Source organism: Melozone crissalis, unplaced genomic scaffold (genome assembly GCF_028551555.1).
Source record: "Melozone crissalis strain CALT ecotype California unplaced genomic scaffold, PUWL_Pcris_2 ptg000114l_1, whole genome shotgun sequence".
NCBI lineage: Eukaryota > Metazoa > Chordata > Aves > Passeriformes > Passerellidae > Melozone > Melozone crissalis.
The window spans coordinates 1,048,711-1,062,321 of NW_026535891.1; the positions used below are offsets into that span (position 1 = coordinate 1,048,711).

Sequence of the window (13,611 nt, forward strand, 5' to 3'; positions counted from 1 at the left end):
CTGAGTGTGCAGCATCCCTGCAAGCTCATATTGGGGTGGGGACAATCCAAAAAAAAACCAGTTTAGCTGCCCCACAACAGAACCCCACAAACACAGGCAATGCACATCTCCTTCCTGCAGCCTGGACTGCTGTCCTGTGGCTCTCCAAGTCCCCTCACACACCAGGAGCTGACTGGATTCCTCTCACAGGGAGACCAGAGGAAAGAGGAATTGCTGGTTCATTTAATTCCCAGAGAGAACTACAAATAAACTACAATCAGTGATTCCTGACACGGGCAGTAAAGTAGCTGTAAAACAACATTCTGTGAGCAACAATCTCAGCTGTGTGTGTCTGAAACAAGTGCACATGTCCATGAGAGCCAGTGTGGGAAATGATCCAAGTGCCCTGCCAAATGACAACTACAGAAATGTTTCCTTCTAGGGACAGAAGGGTATCACCTTCCCCTCAAGGTGGCCCAGAGGGCATCTGCCATACAACCTAATTTTCTACAACAGGCCATGGATGGGCACGGGCACACATTCGGTATTTCTGCTGTTCTTTCAGTGTTTGTAAAGAAACAGAGCTGATGAGCAGAGGGCAGCAAGGCTGACACACTGGGATGTGGTTTGTCACCCCTAAGGGCTGGAACATTGCCTTGTCCCCATCCACACAGCCCCTCTGGTGCTGCTGCAAGAGAAGGAGGCAGGAGCAAAGCAGAATCTGTGACACTGGGGATGCCCTGCCAGATCCCACATCTGTGCTGCTGAGGAAAGAGGATTCAGTGAGGACAAAAGGGACAGGAGCCAGAAATGCTGGGAAACACCAGAAATGCTGGGAAACACCAACACAGGTGCTATGGACCATGCACTGCTGGAAATGCACTTTAGCATCTGTGCCAAGACCACAGGTTGAACTTTCCCCAGCAGTTAAGAGCACAAATCCTGTTCCAGGACCCATTTTTCCACCTGCTGAGTTTAAACATTGCTGTCAGGCAGCACATCAGAGCCACAAAGGAGGCACATCAGATGCCAGTCTATTAAAGGAAACAAATACAGCCCATGGTGCCAAGCAGGGTGGAAACAGGCCAGTGCCATACAGACACTGATCTGTCCCTTCTCCTCCATGTCATTAACAGTCTGGGATGGAGCAGGACAGCAGGGACATTTGTCCCCTCTGTTTCTTTATTTAGGACATCACTAAGAGCCACAGTGTGTGAGGAGTAAGACATTATTAAGAGAAAAGACCTGCAAGTCATTCAGCTGTGCTGTGGCATGTGTCAGTCCACAAACCACAGTGCCTGGAACAGGCTCCACACAGCACCAGCAGCACCGAGTCCACGGGCTAATGGTTACCTGTGGGATCTCAGCGCCTCAGGACTGATGTGCAGAGACACCGAGATAACCCTTGGGGGGCTCGGAGGTCCTGGAATGTTGCCAGAAGTGTCTGGTGGCTGGACTTTGATCCTGCACAGGAGATGACACCTGTGTGAGGATGGGAGGATCTCACGGGGATAAATGGTGAAGGGATAGGTTAATTATAGTGTGAAACACAGGTTTTAGAATTTTGGTACAGGGGGGTCTAGAGAAGTGAGATGGAGGAATTGGGGCGTGTCCTGTCCTTCTTCTTCTTCTTCTTGGCCTCCATTTTCTGTGGTGGTGGTGGTACTTTGGGATTGGCTCTTACTAAAAGTGCACTTGTCAATAAGGGTGAAAGGCATTGGGGAAAATAGGTAAATATCTTACACGTAGTTTTGGGTATAAAGATAAGTGACCGCCCCGAGGGCTCTCAGTGTGCTCATGGCCGACGTGCTGTGCGCACCTCTGTCGGGCCGGGAGAAAATATTGTAGATAAAAACTAATAAACACTGAAGACCAAGAAAAAACCTGAAGACTCGTCCTTTGGAGCACGGGCTGTCCCAAGGCCTCCCCGAGCCTTTCCAGGCCATCAAAAACAGCTGAGAACGGGACAGTTACCCAGAAACCTGTCAAATAAACCTGCTCACCTCATGCCACAACAGGCATTGTAAAAGCACACCGATGATAACGCAGCTGCCACATTCCAAGGTGAAACCTGGGAACTGTCAATCCAGGAAGACTTGGAAAAGATCAAAGTTTACCCGAAGAGCAGCAATGGGTCTGGAAGGACACTCTGACAGGCAAGGACCTCGGAGAGCTGAGCTCAGCTCCCACAGGCTGATCCCATGGGATCGCCGTTTACAGCTGTGGCATTCCCGCATCTGTGACTCAAAGGCGCCGCTTAGTGTGACAGTCAGGAGCTCTCGGGCCACACAACGGGGGGCAGGAAACTCCCACTTCAGGCTGAGACACAGAGGAACTGACAGGAGAATGTTAAGGTGGGAACTGCTCAGAGAACTGCCAGCTACAGAGACGGAAATTTGTGGCCACTGCAGGCACTATAAATCCTGTGCTAAAATCACAATGCTTCCTCCCCACTAAAGGAGGAGGAGGAGGGTGGTTCTTTTTCTGCTGTAAAAACGCTCTAGAGCAACCACACACCTTATTCTGCTACAAAAATTGAAACAGAAAACAACCCCTCCCTTGCAAGGATGACAATCCCTCCTCTGGCCACAGGCAGTTCTCTGCAGCAGAACGTGAGGTTCTGCTCGACAGATGAGCTGAGCAGCACCAGGAAAACAAAGCAGAGCAGGTCTGGAACCACGACAGGGATGGTTCCAACAAAACACGTTCTGGTTTGCAGGCAGAAGGACAAACATCCTCTGCAGGCCTGTGCCACACTCTGCTGATGTGCTGGAGATCACTGCAGGTGTCTCAGCGTGGCAGCAGCACACACAGAGCTCCCCAGCAGGACTGTGCAGCCCATACCTCCATCACACTGAGCCCCACTTCTCACCTCACACCAACAAACCAACCCACTGAACCCCCAAAGTGCAGCAACGTGCTTGCACCGAGCACAAAACAACCACCACCCACAGCTGCAGCTACTGCTGGGGAGGCAAAACCCTGCCCTGCTCTAGAGGAGGGCAGTGAGGTGCCACGAGGTGCAAGGACACAGCCAATGTCATCAAGACACAAAGAAATGGACCCCCGTGTAAAATTCATCTCTTGTCTCCATCACTTTGCTCATCTTTGAGAGCTGCTGCTGGAACTCCTGTGGATCTGTTGTACTGACAGGGAACCTGAGCCAGAAGGGAACAATTTCTAGGCTGCCCTCACGAAACAGGTGAGGAGCAGAGCAGAGGGGGCCTGAGCTCACCAAGGCCAGCAGGAGTGCCCCAGTCCTGTTCTGATGCCATTTCCAATGCTTGGTGTGGAAATGTGGGACCAGAGTCCCAGGGAGAGCTTAACTGGAAAGATCTGCAGAGCTGGAGCCGTGCTGCCCTCCACACAGCAGCAGAGTGCCCCAGCTCACACTCCTGCTCATCACATCCTCTTCTGCAGCACTTCTCACACAATCCCTGCCTACTGCCAAAGCCAGGGATCCCTCTCCAAACCCGCTCTCCCTGGATGACCCCACATCTCACCCTTATCCCACTGTATCCCAACAGCTCCTTTCCACTCAGCCCCCATCATTCTCCCTGAATCCCACAGAACTCCTTTTTCCACCTCTTATGTCCTTACTCATCATCCTCGGTGTCCCCTTACCCCTGACCCTCTTCCCGCTCTCCCACCTATCTCCTCCCCCCATCTCTGCATTCCCCCATCTGGCCTGGATCTCCTTCAGTCCCTTGGTCTGATTTATCTGCCCTGGAGCCACCAGACTCCTTTTCCCCAGTGGAACCCCTCCATGTATTGCTTATCCTCTCTGATCTCATACAACTCTTTTCCCCGGTCTTCCCTAAACCTCCTCCTTCTCCTCTCCCTTTGCACTGCACCCTTTCCCTGGGTTTCCCCACACTTTCACTTCCATCTTCCCTAATTTCCACCATCTCCTTTCCCCATCGTCTCTGAACATCCCTCCGATCCCCTGTGCTGTCGTTCCTCCAGAGCCACCCCAACCCCGTCCATCCCTGCTGTTACCTCAATTCCACCATGTCCTTCCCCAGTCCCCCGAATCCTTCACTGACAACTCCCCCATCTCCTTTCCTTTATCCTCCCTGTCTCTCACCAACTCCTTCACCCCGGTCCTCCCCAGCCTGGCCCAACCTCCCCGCCACAATCCCCTCCCGTCACCCCCAGCCCCATTCTCCCTCTGCTCTCCTCGTGCACCCCCTGTTACCCTCCCTCCCCAAATCCTTCCCCGTCCCCCTGAGTAAGCCCCGACCCCTCAGCGCTGCTTCTCCCCACCCTCATCTGGAGCAGCCCCGGCACCGGCTCCCTCCCCTTCCCGGCCCCTCCATCCCCTCCGGCCCCTCTGCTCACCGGTACAGCCGCTTGGTGTGCAGCACCTTGGCCTCCGGCTCGCCGCTCTCGCCGGCGGCCCCGCCACCCTGGCTCATGGCGCCCGCGGCGGGCCCGGCCCGGCCCCGCGGCCCCTCAGCACCGCCCGCGCCGCCGCCGCCGCCGCCCCCGGGCCCGCTCGGCCGCCATGGCTGCCCCCTGGCCCTCGATGCTCTCGCGAGATTTCCCGCGGCGGCGGCGGCGCCGCGCCGGGCGGGCAGGGCGGTGGTGGGGGCGACCTCGTCTCGCGAGAGCTGAGCCGCCCGCACTTAGTGCTGGCAACATGGCGGCCGCCGCCTCACGGCCGGGCTGAGGGCTAGGGCGGGCCGGGGTCCCCTTGTCCCGGTCGAGGGCTGGAGCAGAGCCCGCCCCGTGGTGTGGAGCCGGGAGCGGGGGGAACGGCGCAGAAATCCCTCCCTGCTCTGGATCCCGCTCTGCGAGGGTCCCCAGGGACCGGCCAGGCACCCGTCGGGTCCTCCCCCAGTGGTGTCTTCAAGCTGAACCTTCTCACCTTTTGTAAACATAACTCTGCCGGCACGGAACTTTTTCTAATTTCTGTAATAAAAGTTGCTCAATAAAATAAAAATACTTGGTATTATTACTCTAATTGTATTACTGTTTTTATAACCATTTTATTACTATTAAACTTTTAACATTTTAAAAACAAGTGGTTGGCGTTTTTCACACTCAATAAAATAAAAATACTTGGTATTTCCATCATTGTGTTAGGTGGCGCTACATAAATATTCTTTAGATGGGCAGGGATGTGTGTTAGACTGGTTAATGTAAATTTTACCGTTTAAAAGATGAAACTTAGTGTTACCCTTGGTGCGCTTGATTTGTGGAAAACTCCACCTTGCAGGATAAACAAGGGCTGACTTTCCTGTCTCCTTTTTAAACTGTGAGTGAGTTTAGAGAGCTCTTTAACTTGGCACACCCGTGTGAAAATGCGTATTTTACGATTGGCTTTTGGCAAATATTAAAATGAATATGATATGTGTAGTGTTAGAGAGTAATGCTGTATTAATTCTATAAAGTAGTGTGTTAAATATAGTTTTAGGTTGTAAAAAATGTTAAAATACAAACGATGCTGTGTAGGATACTTTTTTTAAAGAAAGGACTTGCAGCGAGATAGCAGCCACAGGACACCTCAATCTTTCAGAGAAAGAGAATTTATTGCTCTCTTATTAGAAGAAATGAACTTCTTCCCGCCTCGAAGGTGCTGTCAGGATTCAGAGGAAGAAGTTGGCAATGACCAGACAGAATCCTGTATTTGAATGGAATTTATGCATCATGTATGAAGTGTATGAATATGCAACAGGCTGTTGTTTTTAAGGGTTAATCCTCTGTTAACGTGAGTCCTTTATCAGGCGTATTTTGCCCAGATAAAGGTACCCGGACATCCATAACTCTTTGTTTCTATTGTCTCATATTGCCCTAATTCAAATTATCCAACTTATTATTACTCTAATTGTATTGCTATTTTTATAACCATTTTATTACCTTTAAAAGTTTAAAAACAAGCGATTGGCGTTTTCCAGAGCCGGAACGGCCCGGACACGGCCCGGGGGTCCCGGGGCTGCCCCGCGCCCGCCGCCGATCCCCGCGGGGCCGGGCCGGGCCGGGCCGGGCGGAGCTTCCGCCCCTCCGCCCTCCCCACCCGAGCCGGTCGGGCAGGTTTGAGGTGCAGAGGCGGCCGGGAGAGCGCTGGAATCGCGCAGGGTCTCCTGCAGAGCTGGGAATCCATGGAGCTGGAATCCCCCATGGCCCCACACCCGTGCCCGAGTGAGTGCTGCAGCCGGGGATGGGCTGGGGGCTCCGATTGGGACTGGGGGCTGCGATTGGGGCTGGGGTCCAGGATGGGGTGCTGGAGGTGTGGGAGGCCTAAGAAGCTGTTTCAGCCTTGCTTCCGTGTGTGGAGCTCGGAGGAAGCTCCGTGCCTCAGTTTCCCCACGCCTGTGGGCTCCTGTGGGTGCAGGGATGAAAGTGCTTTGGTTTTGCTCCAATCTTTTCCCATATAGATAGTTAAAAATCATCTGCTTATGGATTATTGGCAGTTCATTGGGGAAAAAGTCTCAGCCCTCCACTGGAAATGTACTTCAGTGAGAGTTGTGCGTATCTAATTCATATAGCCGCCAGTTTTTGTCAGAGTATTTATTTAGTTAGGGCTGGTTAGCCTTATCTCCAACAATTCTAGAAAAAAAATCCCTTCAGTTTGGACTTGAGCACACTCAAACAGATGTTTTGTTCAAGTCTTCTCCTTGTCAAACTTCTGGACAAACTTTAAATTGTTGAGGAAACAGAGAATCTACTTTGTTTTTCTCAATTGTAATACTGCTAAGATAATATAAGTTTGCTCTGACAGGCAGGACACACGGGATGGGCCAAGAGACAGGGTTCCCCTAAAGGGTAACAACAGCATGGGAGCTCTGCCTGTGCCTCCTGCACCCATGGAAGGGCACCAGCAACCCCTTTTGCCACCTCACATCAGTCTCAGCTACAAGAGGCAGCAAACCTGGCTCATGCTGGCTGTCCCCACGGTTTTGGGAAGCAGCCAGGTCACCTCTCCCCAGGGCTTGGCTTGTCCTTGCTCAGGACAGAGCCACTGAGGAGCCAGCTGTATCATCTGGGCTGTGCCCAGCCAGAACTCCCAGAGTGTTTGTTCATCAGGGGAATTAATTCCCAGCCAGATCTGCACCTCCAGGCTTCACCCCTCCCGGGACAGAACCTGACCCCGCTGCCAGGGGACACCAGGCACTGCTTTCCCCTCCTAGTGCAAGGACAGGTGGGTGGTGAGGGCTCCAGGAGTGCCAGTTTGCTCCCACTTTGTAACTGAGGCTGTGCATGTGACCCCAAACCTCTCATTTCTGATACGAATTGATTTGTCTCCTTTCTCCAGGGTGAAAGCTGAAAGGACAGGAACTTTGTCCCCTCTGAACACCCCAAGTGCAGGCAGCCGTGTTACCAGCCCCCAGCTGCATCCCTGGCAGTGTGGAACTGAGCACTCTCATGGCTGCTGCAGACCCTGTCCCGCCCCCTGAGGAGGTGGCTCTGCTGGAGCTGGGCAAGGTGGCCCTGGACAAGGTGCCACCAGCCCCAGATGAGCACCTGGGGGACCCTGATGCCACCCTGCCGTGGGACCAGAGTCAGCACAATGCCCGGGGCCAGCCGGAGCTCGTGGAGACAAAGAAGCGCTCGAGTCCTGAGGGAGGCCACGAAGACCCAGAGGAAGCTGTTCCCACCTGCCCCACAGTCGAGGCCGAGGATGAGGAAGTTCCCCAGCTGCCCGTGATGGCATCCCACGTCTTTGTGCCCATTGACCCGCAGTGCATCGAGCAGAGCCCCTTCAAGCAGAAGCAGCACCCGACCCCATGGCCCCGGGAGGAGGGCAGGGGGGATGTTCCCCCCAGTGTCCCCTCCAGCGACAGAGCCAGCAGCCTTCACCACAAGCAGGTCTTCCTCCCCCTCGGCCCCTCACGCTACAGGAGCCCACCGGGCTTTGAGGGGCGCATGGCCAAGCCCCTGGCTGAGGGCTCGCAGTGCCCGTGTGCCAGGGACTGTGGCACTGATAACCTCAAGGCCGTGGCATCGGTGGCAGGGGCCCTGCTCCTCTGCCCTTGCCTCATCTATGGAGCCTACATCTTCCTGCCCTTCGATGCCCCGCTGCTGCCCACCGTCAGTGCCCGCCTGGTCTACACGCTGCGCTGTGCCACCTTTGCCACCTTCCCCATCGTGCTGGGTGAGCCATGGGCTGGGGTGTGAGCGCTTTGCTTCTGGTCTAGGCTTCATGAGCCCTGGGACCGAGCTCTTTGTGGGTCTGATACTCCCACCAGGAGCAGCAGGTGGAGCTTTTCTCCTGTCCTGGTGCTCCCCAAAGTCCACCGTGGCTCCTTTGGGCACGCACTGAGCCCCTGTGAGACAGAGTAGAAATTCTCCAGAGTAGAAATCTATTTTGATTTAGGTGAAATGTACATCTTTGAGTCTGTGGTTAGAAAACATAGCTCTGTAGCCTGACTGCAAAGCCTAGGCTCAGGGAAGCTGATTCAGTGAAGGACAGAGATAAAGGGGAGGAGACAGAGGGGGATAGACAGAGAGACTGCTGTGAGAGCAGGTCAACCTGACCTAGGAATTCTTTCTGATAAAGAAGAACTAGCAGCAAATGTCACGTGAAATTCGTAAAAATGAATATGTATGAACCTATTGTGAAACTGTATGCAGATGTATTTGAGAGGGGGATAAAAAGGCACCTGAAGTTCCCAGGGGTACTGCATGCCTTTTAAGGAGAGTAATCTCCACATGTGTCCGGTGCTGTAATAAACATACCGGCTTCACGACTGTCACAAAGTTGTGGAGTTTTTGGCTATCTCCACAAAACACCTCTCTCTGTCCCTCAGGAATGATCGTCAGCGGCATCTCCCGCCTCTGCTCCTCTGCCCTGGAGCCCTTTGGAGAGCTCCAGCGGGAGGTGGAGATCCACCGCACTTACGTCTCCCAGTCCGTGCACCTCTTCATCCTCTACTTCTTCAACATGGCCGTGTTGGCCACCTACCTCCCACAGGAGCTCCTCAAGCTCATCCCACTGCTCACAGGGCTCTTCGCCATCTCCAGGTAAGTGGCTCCTTCACCCCAGGCTCTGTCAGTGCCAGCACCATCCCTTGGAGCAAACTCCCACTCTGGCAGCACCTCACCCAGCTCACCGGAGCCAGGAAGGGTTCCTCTTCCTACAGCAGGGAAATCCTCAGATTTCTAGTCAGAAACTGAGTGCCAGCCCCACAGCATCACCCCAAATCCTTACTGGTCAGAACCACTGAGTGCCAGCCCCAAATCCTCACTGGTCAGAACCACTGAGTACCAGCCCCACAGCATCACCCCAAATCCTCCCTGGTCAGAAGCACTGAGTGCCAGCCCCACAGCATCACCCCAAATCCTCCCTGGTCAGAAGCACTGAGTGCCAGCCCCACAGCATCACCCCAAATCCTCACTGGTCAGAAGCACTGAGTGCCAGCCCCACAGCATCACCCTGGCTCTCAGCCTGCACTCTCTGCCTTCTCCAGGTTGATTTTCTGGATGTCCTACGCCATCGGCCGCTCTTTCCGTGCCTTTGGCTTCAGCATGACCTTCCTGCCCCTCCTGGCCATGCTGCTCTGGAACCTGTATGGCATGTTTGTGCTGGAGCCTGAGAACCTCCTCTCCCTGGCACTGCCAACGCCCGAGAGCCGCTCCAAGGAGAGCAGAGCTAAACTGCGCCACTGGGGCTGAGGGAGGCCACGAGATGGAGTGCCTGGATCCTATGGGTTTGAGCTTCCTTCATGCCCTGTCTCAAGAGTGCTGACAGATCCTGCTGGGCTCCTTCTCCCTGCCTGGACACAGGGAGGTTTTGCTGGGCACACAGAACCAGCTGCAGACCCTCTGCACCAGGAGACTCCTGCTGGAAGGTGAACAAGAGCAGGACACAGCGAGCCCTGTTCCCTGGGAATGGGTGGGATTTGCTTCCCCTCCTGCTGGAGCCAGCTTTGCCCAATAAAGCCCTTACCAAGCAGCTCTGTGCCTGGTTTGCAGAGGGTGAGGTAAATTTCCCACAGAATGACTCAGAGCTTCGCCTACAGCATGCAATCATCCAGCCTCAAAATTATGTTTCCAAGAGAGAAAAAAATGTTTCCCCCAGACTGTCCCTCTCCCAACCCTGCATCCCACTCCAGGGTCCCTGCCTAGCCAGTCTCGCCCTGTTTGTCCCTCCTCTTCCTCCTGGTGGAGGGTCAGCACCCAGTTCTCAAAGCAGTGGGTTGGATGGGAGGGAGGAAGCTGGGTTGGGTGACATGGCACCGGCTTTGCCACTGGCCAGGGCCAGGGATGGCCAGTCCTCCCCAGGATGGGTGCTGAGCCCCTTCTGCAGACAGGAATGGACCCCTGGGAGTGGCATTTCTGACAGCCTCAGTTGTCAGTCCCAACCCAAAGCAGTTAAAAATCCATCCAATCCAGGAAAAGCCACTCCAGCTCCAGATCTGCCCGGTGTCTGGCTTGTCCCACCTCCCATCTGCAGTGCTGGATCACAGGAACGGCTCACCCCAACCAGAGAATGGGAATCAAGGACCTGAGGGACTGCCATGAACCTGTGTCTTGCTTTGAAAGCCAGGTGTCCACCCAGGAAGGCAGGAACCTCCCCTGCAATGGAAAATGTGACCCCCTTCCCTCCAAATTATTTTAACTCTGAAATCAAAGGGCTTTCAGGCAAAAATATGGGGAAAGTGATATACATACACTTCTTTATTAATGTGTATATTGTGTAACTTGGCAAACAACAATGTGAAAGCCACGCTCACTCTCCTGTGAAAATTTAAAATAAATTTTAATAAAGGGCAATAGAAGACAAGGACAATGGAGCAAAGGATGTTAGGGTGCATCTTGGCACTCAGCCAAGACCACTCTGTTATCTTACACCTTGAATACCTTATCCCTTACATCAGCCTGTTGCATATTCATAGATCCTTATCCAGAGTAAACTTTTTCCCCAAACTAGTTTAATGTTCCAAGAACTGTTCAGCATATCTCCTCCTTGGATCTGCCTTTTTAGAGTATGCATATTCCTTGGTTGTGGTTTTAATTCTTTTTTATCATCATCTTCAGTTTTGGGTCTTGGTCCACACTGTCTTCAGACAATGGGTGCTGATAGTTGGCATATCTGTACAGGTGTCCTCATGCTGTGTTCATTGGATGTTATCCCATCAAAGTAGGCATTTTAACACAAGCATCCTTATATCAGCTATTTCACTACTATGTCTAAGCTTAATTAACAACAGAAATAAATCTACATCTTTATTGCAAAGTTATTTCAACACCACACATATAAAATCTGTGTTAATGTTTGCAAAAAGCCAATATTATAATATGTATCTATAACAAACAACAATGGCAGCACCACCAAACAAAACTAGAAAACCCCATGAAGTCTCTTTGTTAAAAAACAGGACCACACTTCTGTACTAAGTGATTTCAGCATTTCTTATAAAAAAGAAAAGGCCTAAAGCAAGGGGCTTGTGGCCGGAGCAGGAGCGTTCCTGTCAAGGATGCTACAGCGCCAGCACTGGGTCTTTTTGAGTAGTGATGTCCCCGATGTTCCAGGTGGAGCAGCACATCTTCCCTGGGTCAGATGCCCTTTTTATCCTGTTTTTACTCCCTTTGGATTGTTTTTTGTTGGGATCCTTCATTTGCATGAAGGTTTAAGGCGCTTGATTTGCCATTACAGTTCTGTCCAGGCTGGCTCCTTTCCCTTAGGGTGTGGTGCACTTTACTTAGGTGTAATACAGTAAGATGCGTACTGCATTTCTTATAACTACCCTTTGAACCCCTTTTACAATATAATAACCAAACTAACAGTACATGCTTTACAATTATTAACTATTTTCCATCACTTTCTAACCTATTTTTGACATCTTTTTCCCTCGAAGCCGTTTCCCCCGCGCTGCAGTTCCGGGCACGGCCGGCAGGGGCGCGGGTGGCTCCCGGCGGGCAGAGCGGGTGCGATGATTCCCCCACGCCTGCAGGGGGCGCTGTGGGGCGGCTCGGCCGGGGCGGGAGCTCACGGGGGACCGCGTGAGGGGGCCCGACCCTAACCCGCCCCCCCACCAAAGAAAGAGAGAAAGAATTAAACCCAGTTTTAATGCATAAAAACCGGAGCAGACCGGGATTCCAGCACACAGCAACACACTGCGGGCAGAGGGTCCCGCCCAAGCCTGTCCCGGTGGTTCAGCGCCACACGCGCTGGTTGTGAGCTCCCAGCGGTCAGGCCTGTGAGGAAAATCAATCCACAAACACCAGAGGTTTATGTCCAAAAAGGAGACAGAGGAGTCCTGTAACTTTATTCAAATGAAGGGAAAAGTCATGTGCATTTTCCATGGAGTCTCTCAAAGTTTTAGAGGACGCAGCCTCCTTTTTATCCTAATTTCCCGTCCGCATTTCTTTCTCTCTTTCCTCATTGCCTGAGGTACTTGTGAGGTACAGACTTCCCAATACGCCTGATACCTAAAACCTCCTTTTAATTTAACCCCCTTCCCCCCACCTCTTTGTCTTTTCCATGTATCAATTAGTGGAATTCCTATGGAATTTGTAGTTATTCCCATTGTTTCTTTCATCTCTCAGTATCCAGTTTTATTTATCAGCAGACCTGCAGTTTGTTTGTAAAGACAAATCCCTCTCATTCCATTCACAAATCAGCAGAATCCTTCCCACTGTTTCTTTTTCCTCTCAGTGCTGATTTTATCTACCAGCAGATCCACAGTTTGTTTGTAAGGAAAAATGCCTTGTTCCTTTCAGGCTGCAGGGAAATGGGCAAACAGCTCCCTACAAACCCAGTGTGAAAAATGCATGTATTTTATGATTGGCTTTTTGCAAATATTAAAATGAATATTATATGTGTTATGTTAGAAAGTTATGCTGTATTAATTTTCTTAAGTAGTGTGCTAAATATAATTTTAGGTTATTAAATAATGTTAAAATTGAAACTATGCTGTGTAAGATACTTTTTTTTAAAAGGAAGGACTTGCACCGAAGTAGCAGCCACAGGACACCAAAAAAAAAAAATATTCATTAAAAAAATTTTAAAAAATAATTTATTGCTCTCTTATCAGAAAAAACAAACTTCTTCCTGCCTTGCTCAGCCCTGAAGATGCTGTTAGGATTAAGAAGAAGAAGTTGACGATGACCAGACAGAATCCTGTGTTTGAATGGAATTTATGCCTCCTGTATGAGGTGTATGAATATGCAACAAGCTATTGGTTTTAAGGGTTAATCCTCTGTTAATGTGGGTCCTTTTTTGGGATTATGTTGCCCAGAAAAAGCTACCTGGACTGTAACTCTTTGTTTCTATTGTCTCACATTGTCCTAATCCTAATTGTCCAAATTTTTTTTACTCTAATTATATTGCTATTTTTATAATCATTTTATTACCGTTAAACTTTTTAAATTTTAAAAACAAGTGATTGGCATTTTTCACATGCATATGCACAACCCCAGCACCTCCCATCCCTGCTCTGTATTAAAATGAGGTTATTAGGCCTTCACATGTGCACAATTCTTCTCTCAAATTGGGTCAGTGGTCTTGAATTGGGTCAGTGGTCCCAGGGATGAAGTCAGGAATGTCTTCCTCAGGTCTCTGTGACCCTCTGTCACAATCCAAAGCCCCCTGCTTAATGATGGATTAACACATTAATCCATCATTAATTAATAAGGTGCTGGGCATTGTTCTGCTGGTTCCAATATGTTCCTATAATGGTTCAC

General features: G+C 51.3%; 2 protein-coding genes across 3 annotated transcripts in view; one reads left to right on the forward strand and one right to left on the reverse strand.

Moving 5' to 3' along the window:
* Positions 1 to 4,417, reverse strand: part of SMG5 (SMG5 nonsense mediated mRNA decay factor) — a 30,190-nt gene extending 25,773 nt beyond the window's left edge. For both annotated transcript variants that reach the window (XM_054292763.1, XM_054292762.1), the window contains exon 1: positions 4,321 to 4,417. In XM_054292763.1, coding sequence (XP_054148738.1) covers positions 4,321 to 4,397 — 77 coding nt within the window. In that variant the 5' untranslated portion in view covers positions 4,398 to 4,417. The remainder of the gene's footprint in view (positions 1 to 4,320) is intronic.
* Positions 4,418 to 5,985: 1,568 nt separating this feature from the next.
* On the forward strand, positions 5,986 to 9,597 carry TMEM79 (transmembrane protein 79). The gene is made up of 4 exons (XM_054292828.1): positions 5,986 to 6,123; positions 7,238 to 8,077; positions 8,733 to 8,946; positions 9,393 to 9,597. Exons 2-4 carry the CDS (start codon positions 7,348 to 7,350, stop codon positions 9,595 to 9,597), a joined length of 1,149 nt encoding a protein of 382 aa, XP_054148803.1. The 5' UTR covers positions 5,986 to 6,123; positions 7,238 to 7,347.
* Positions 9,598 to 13,611: the final 4,014 nt, after the last annotated feature.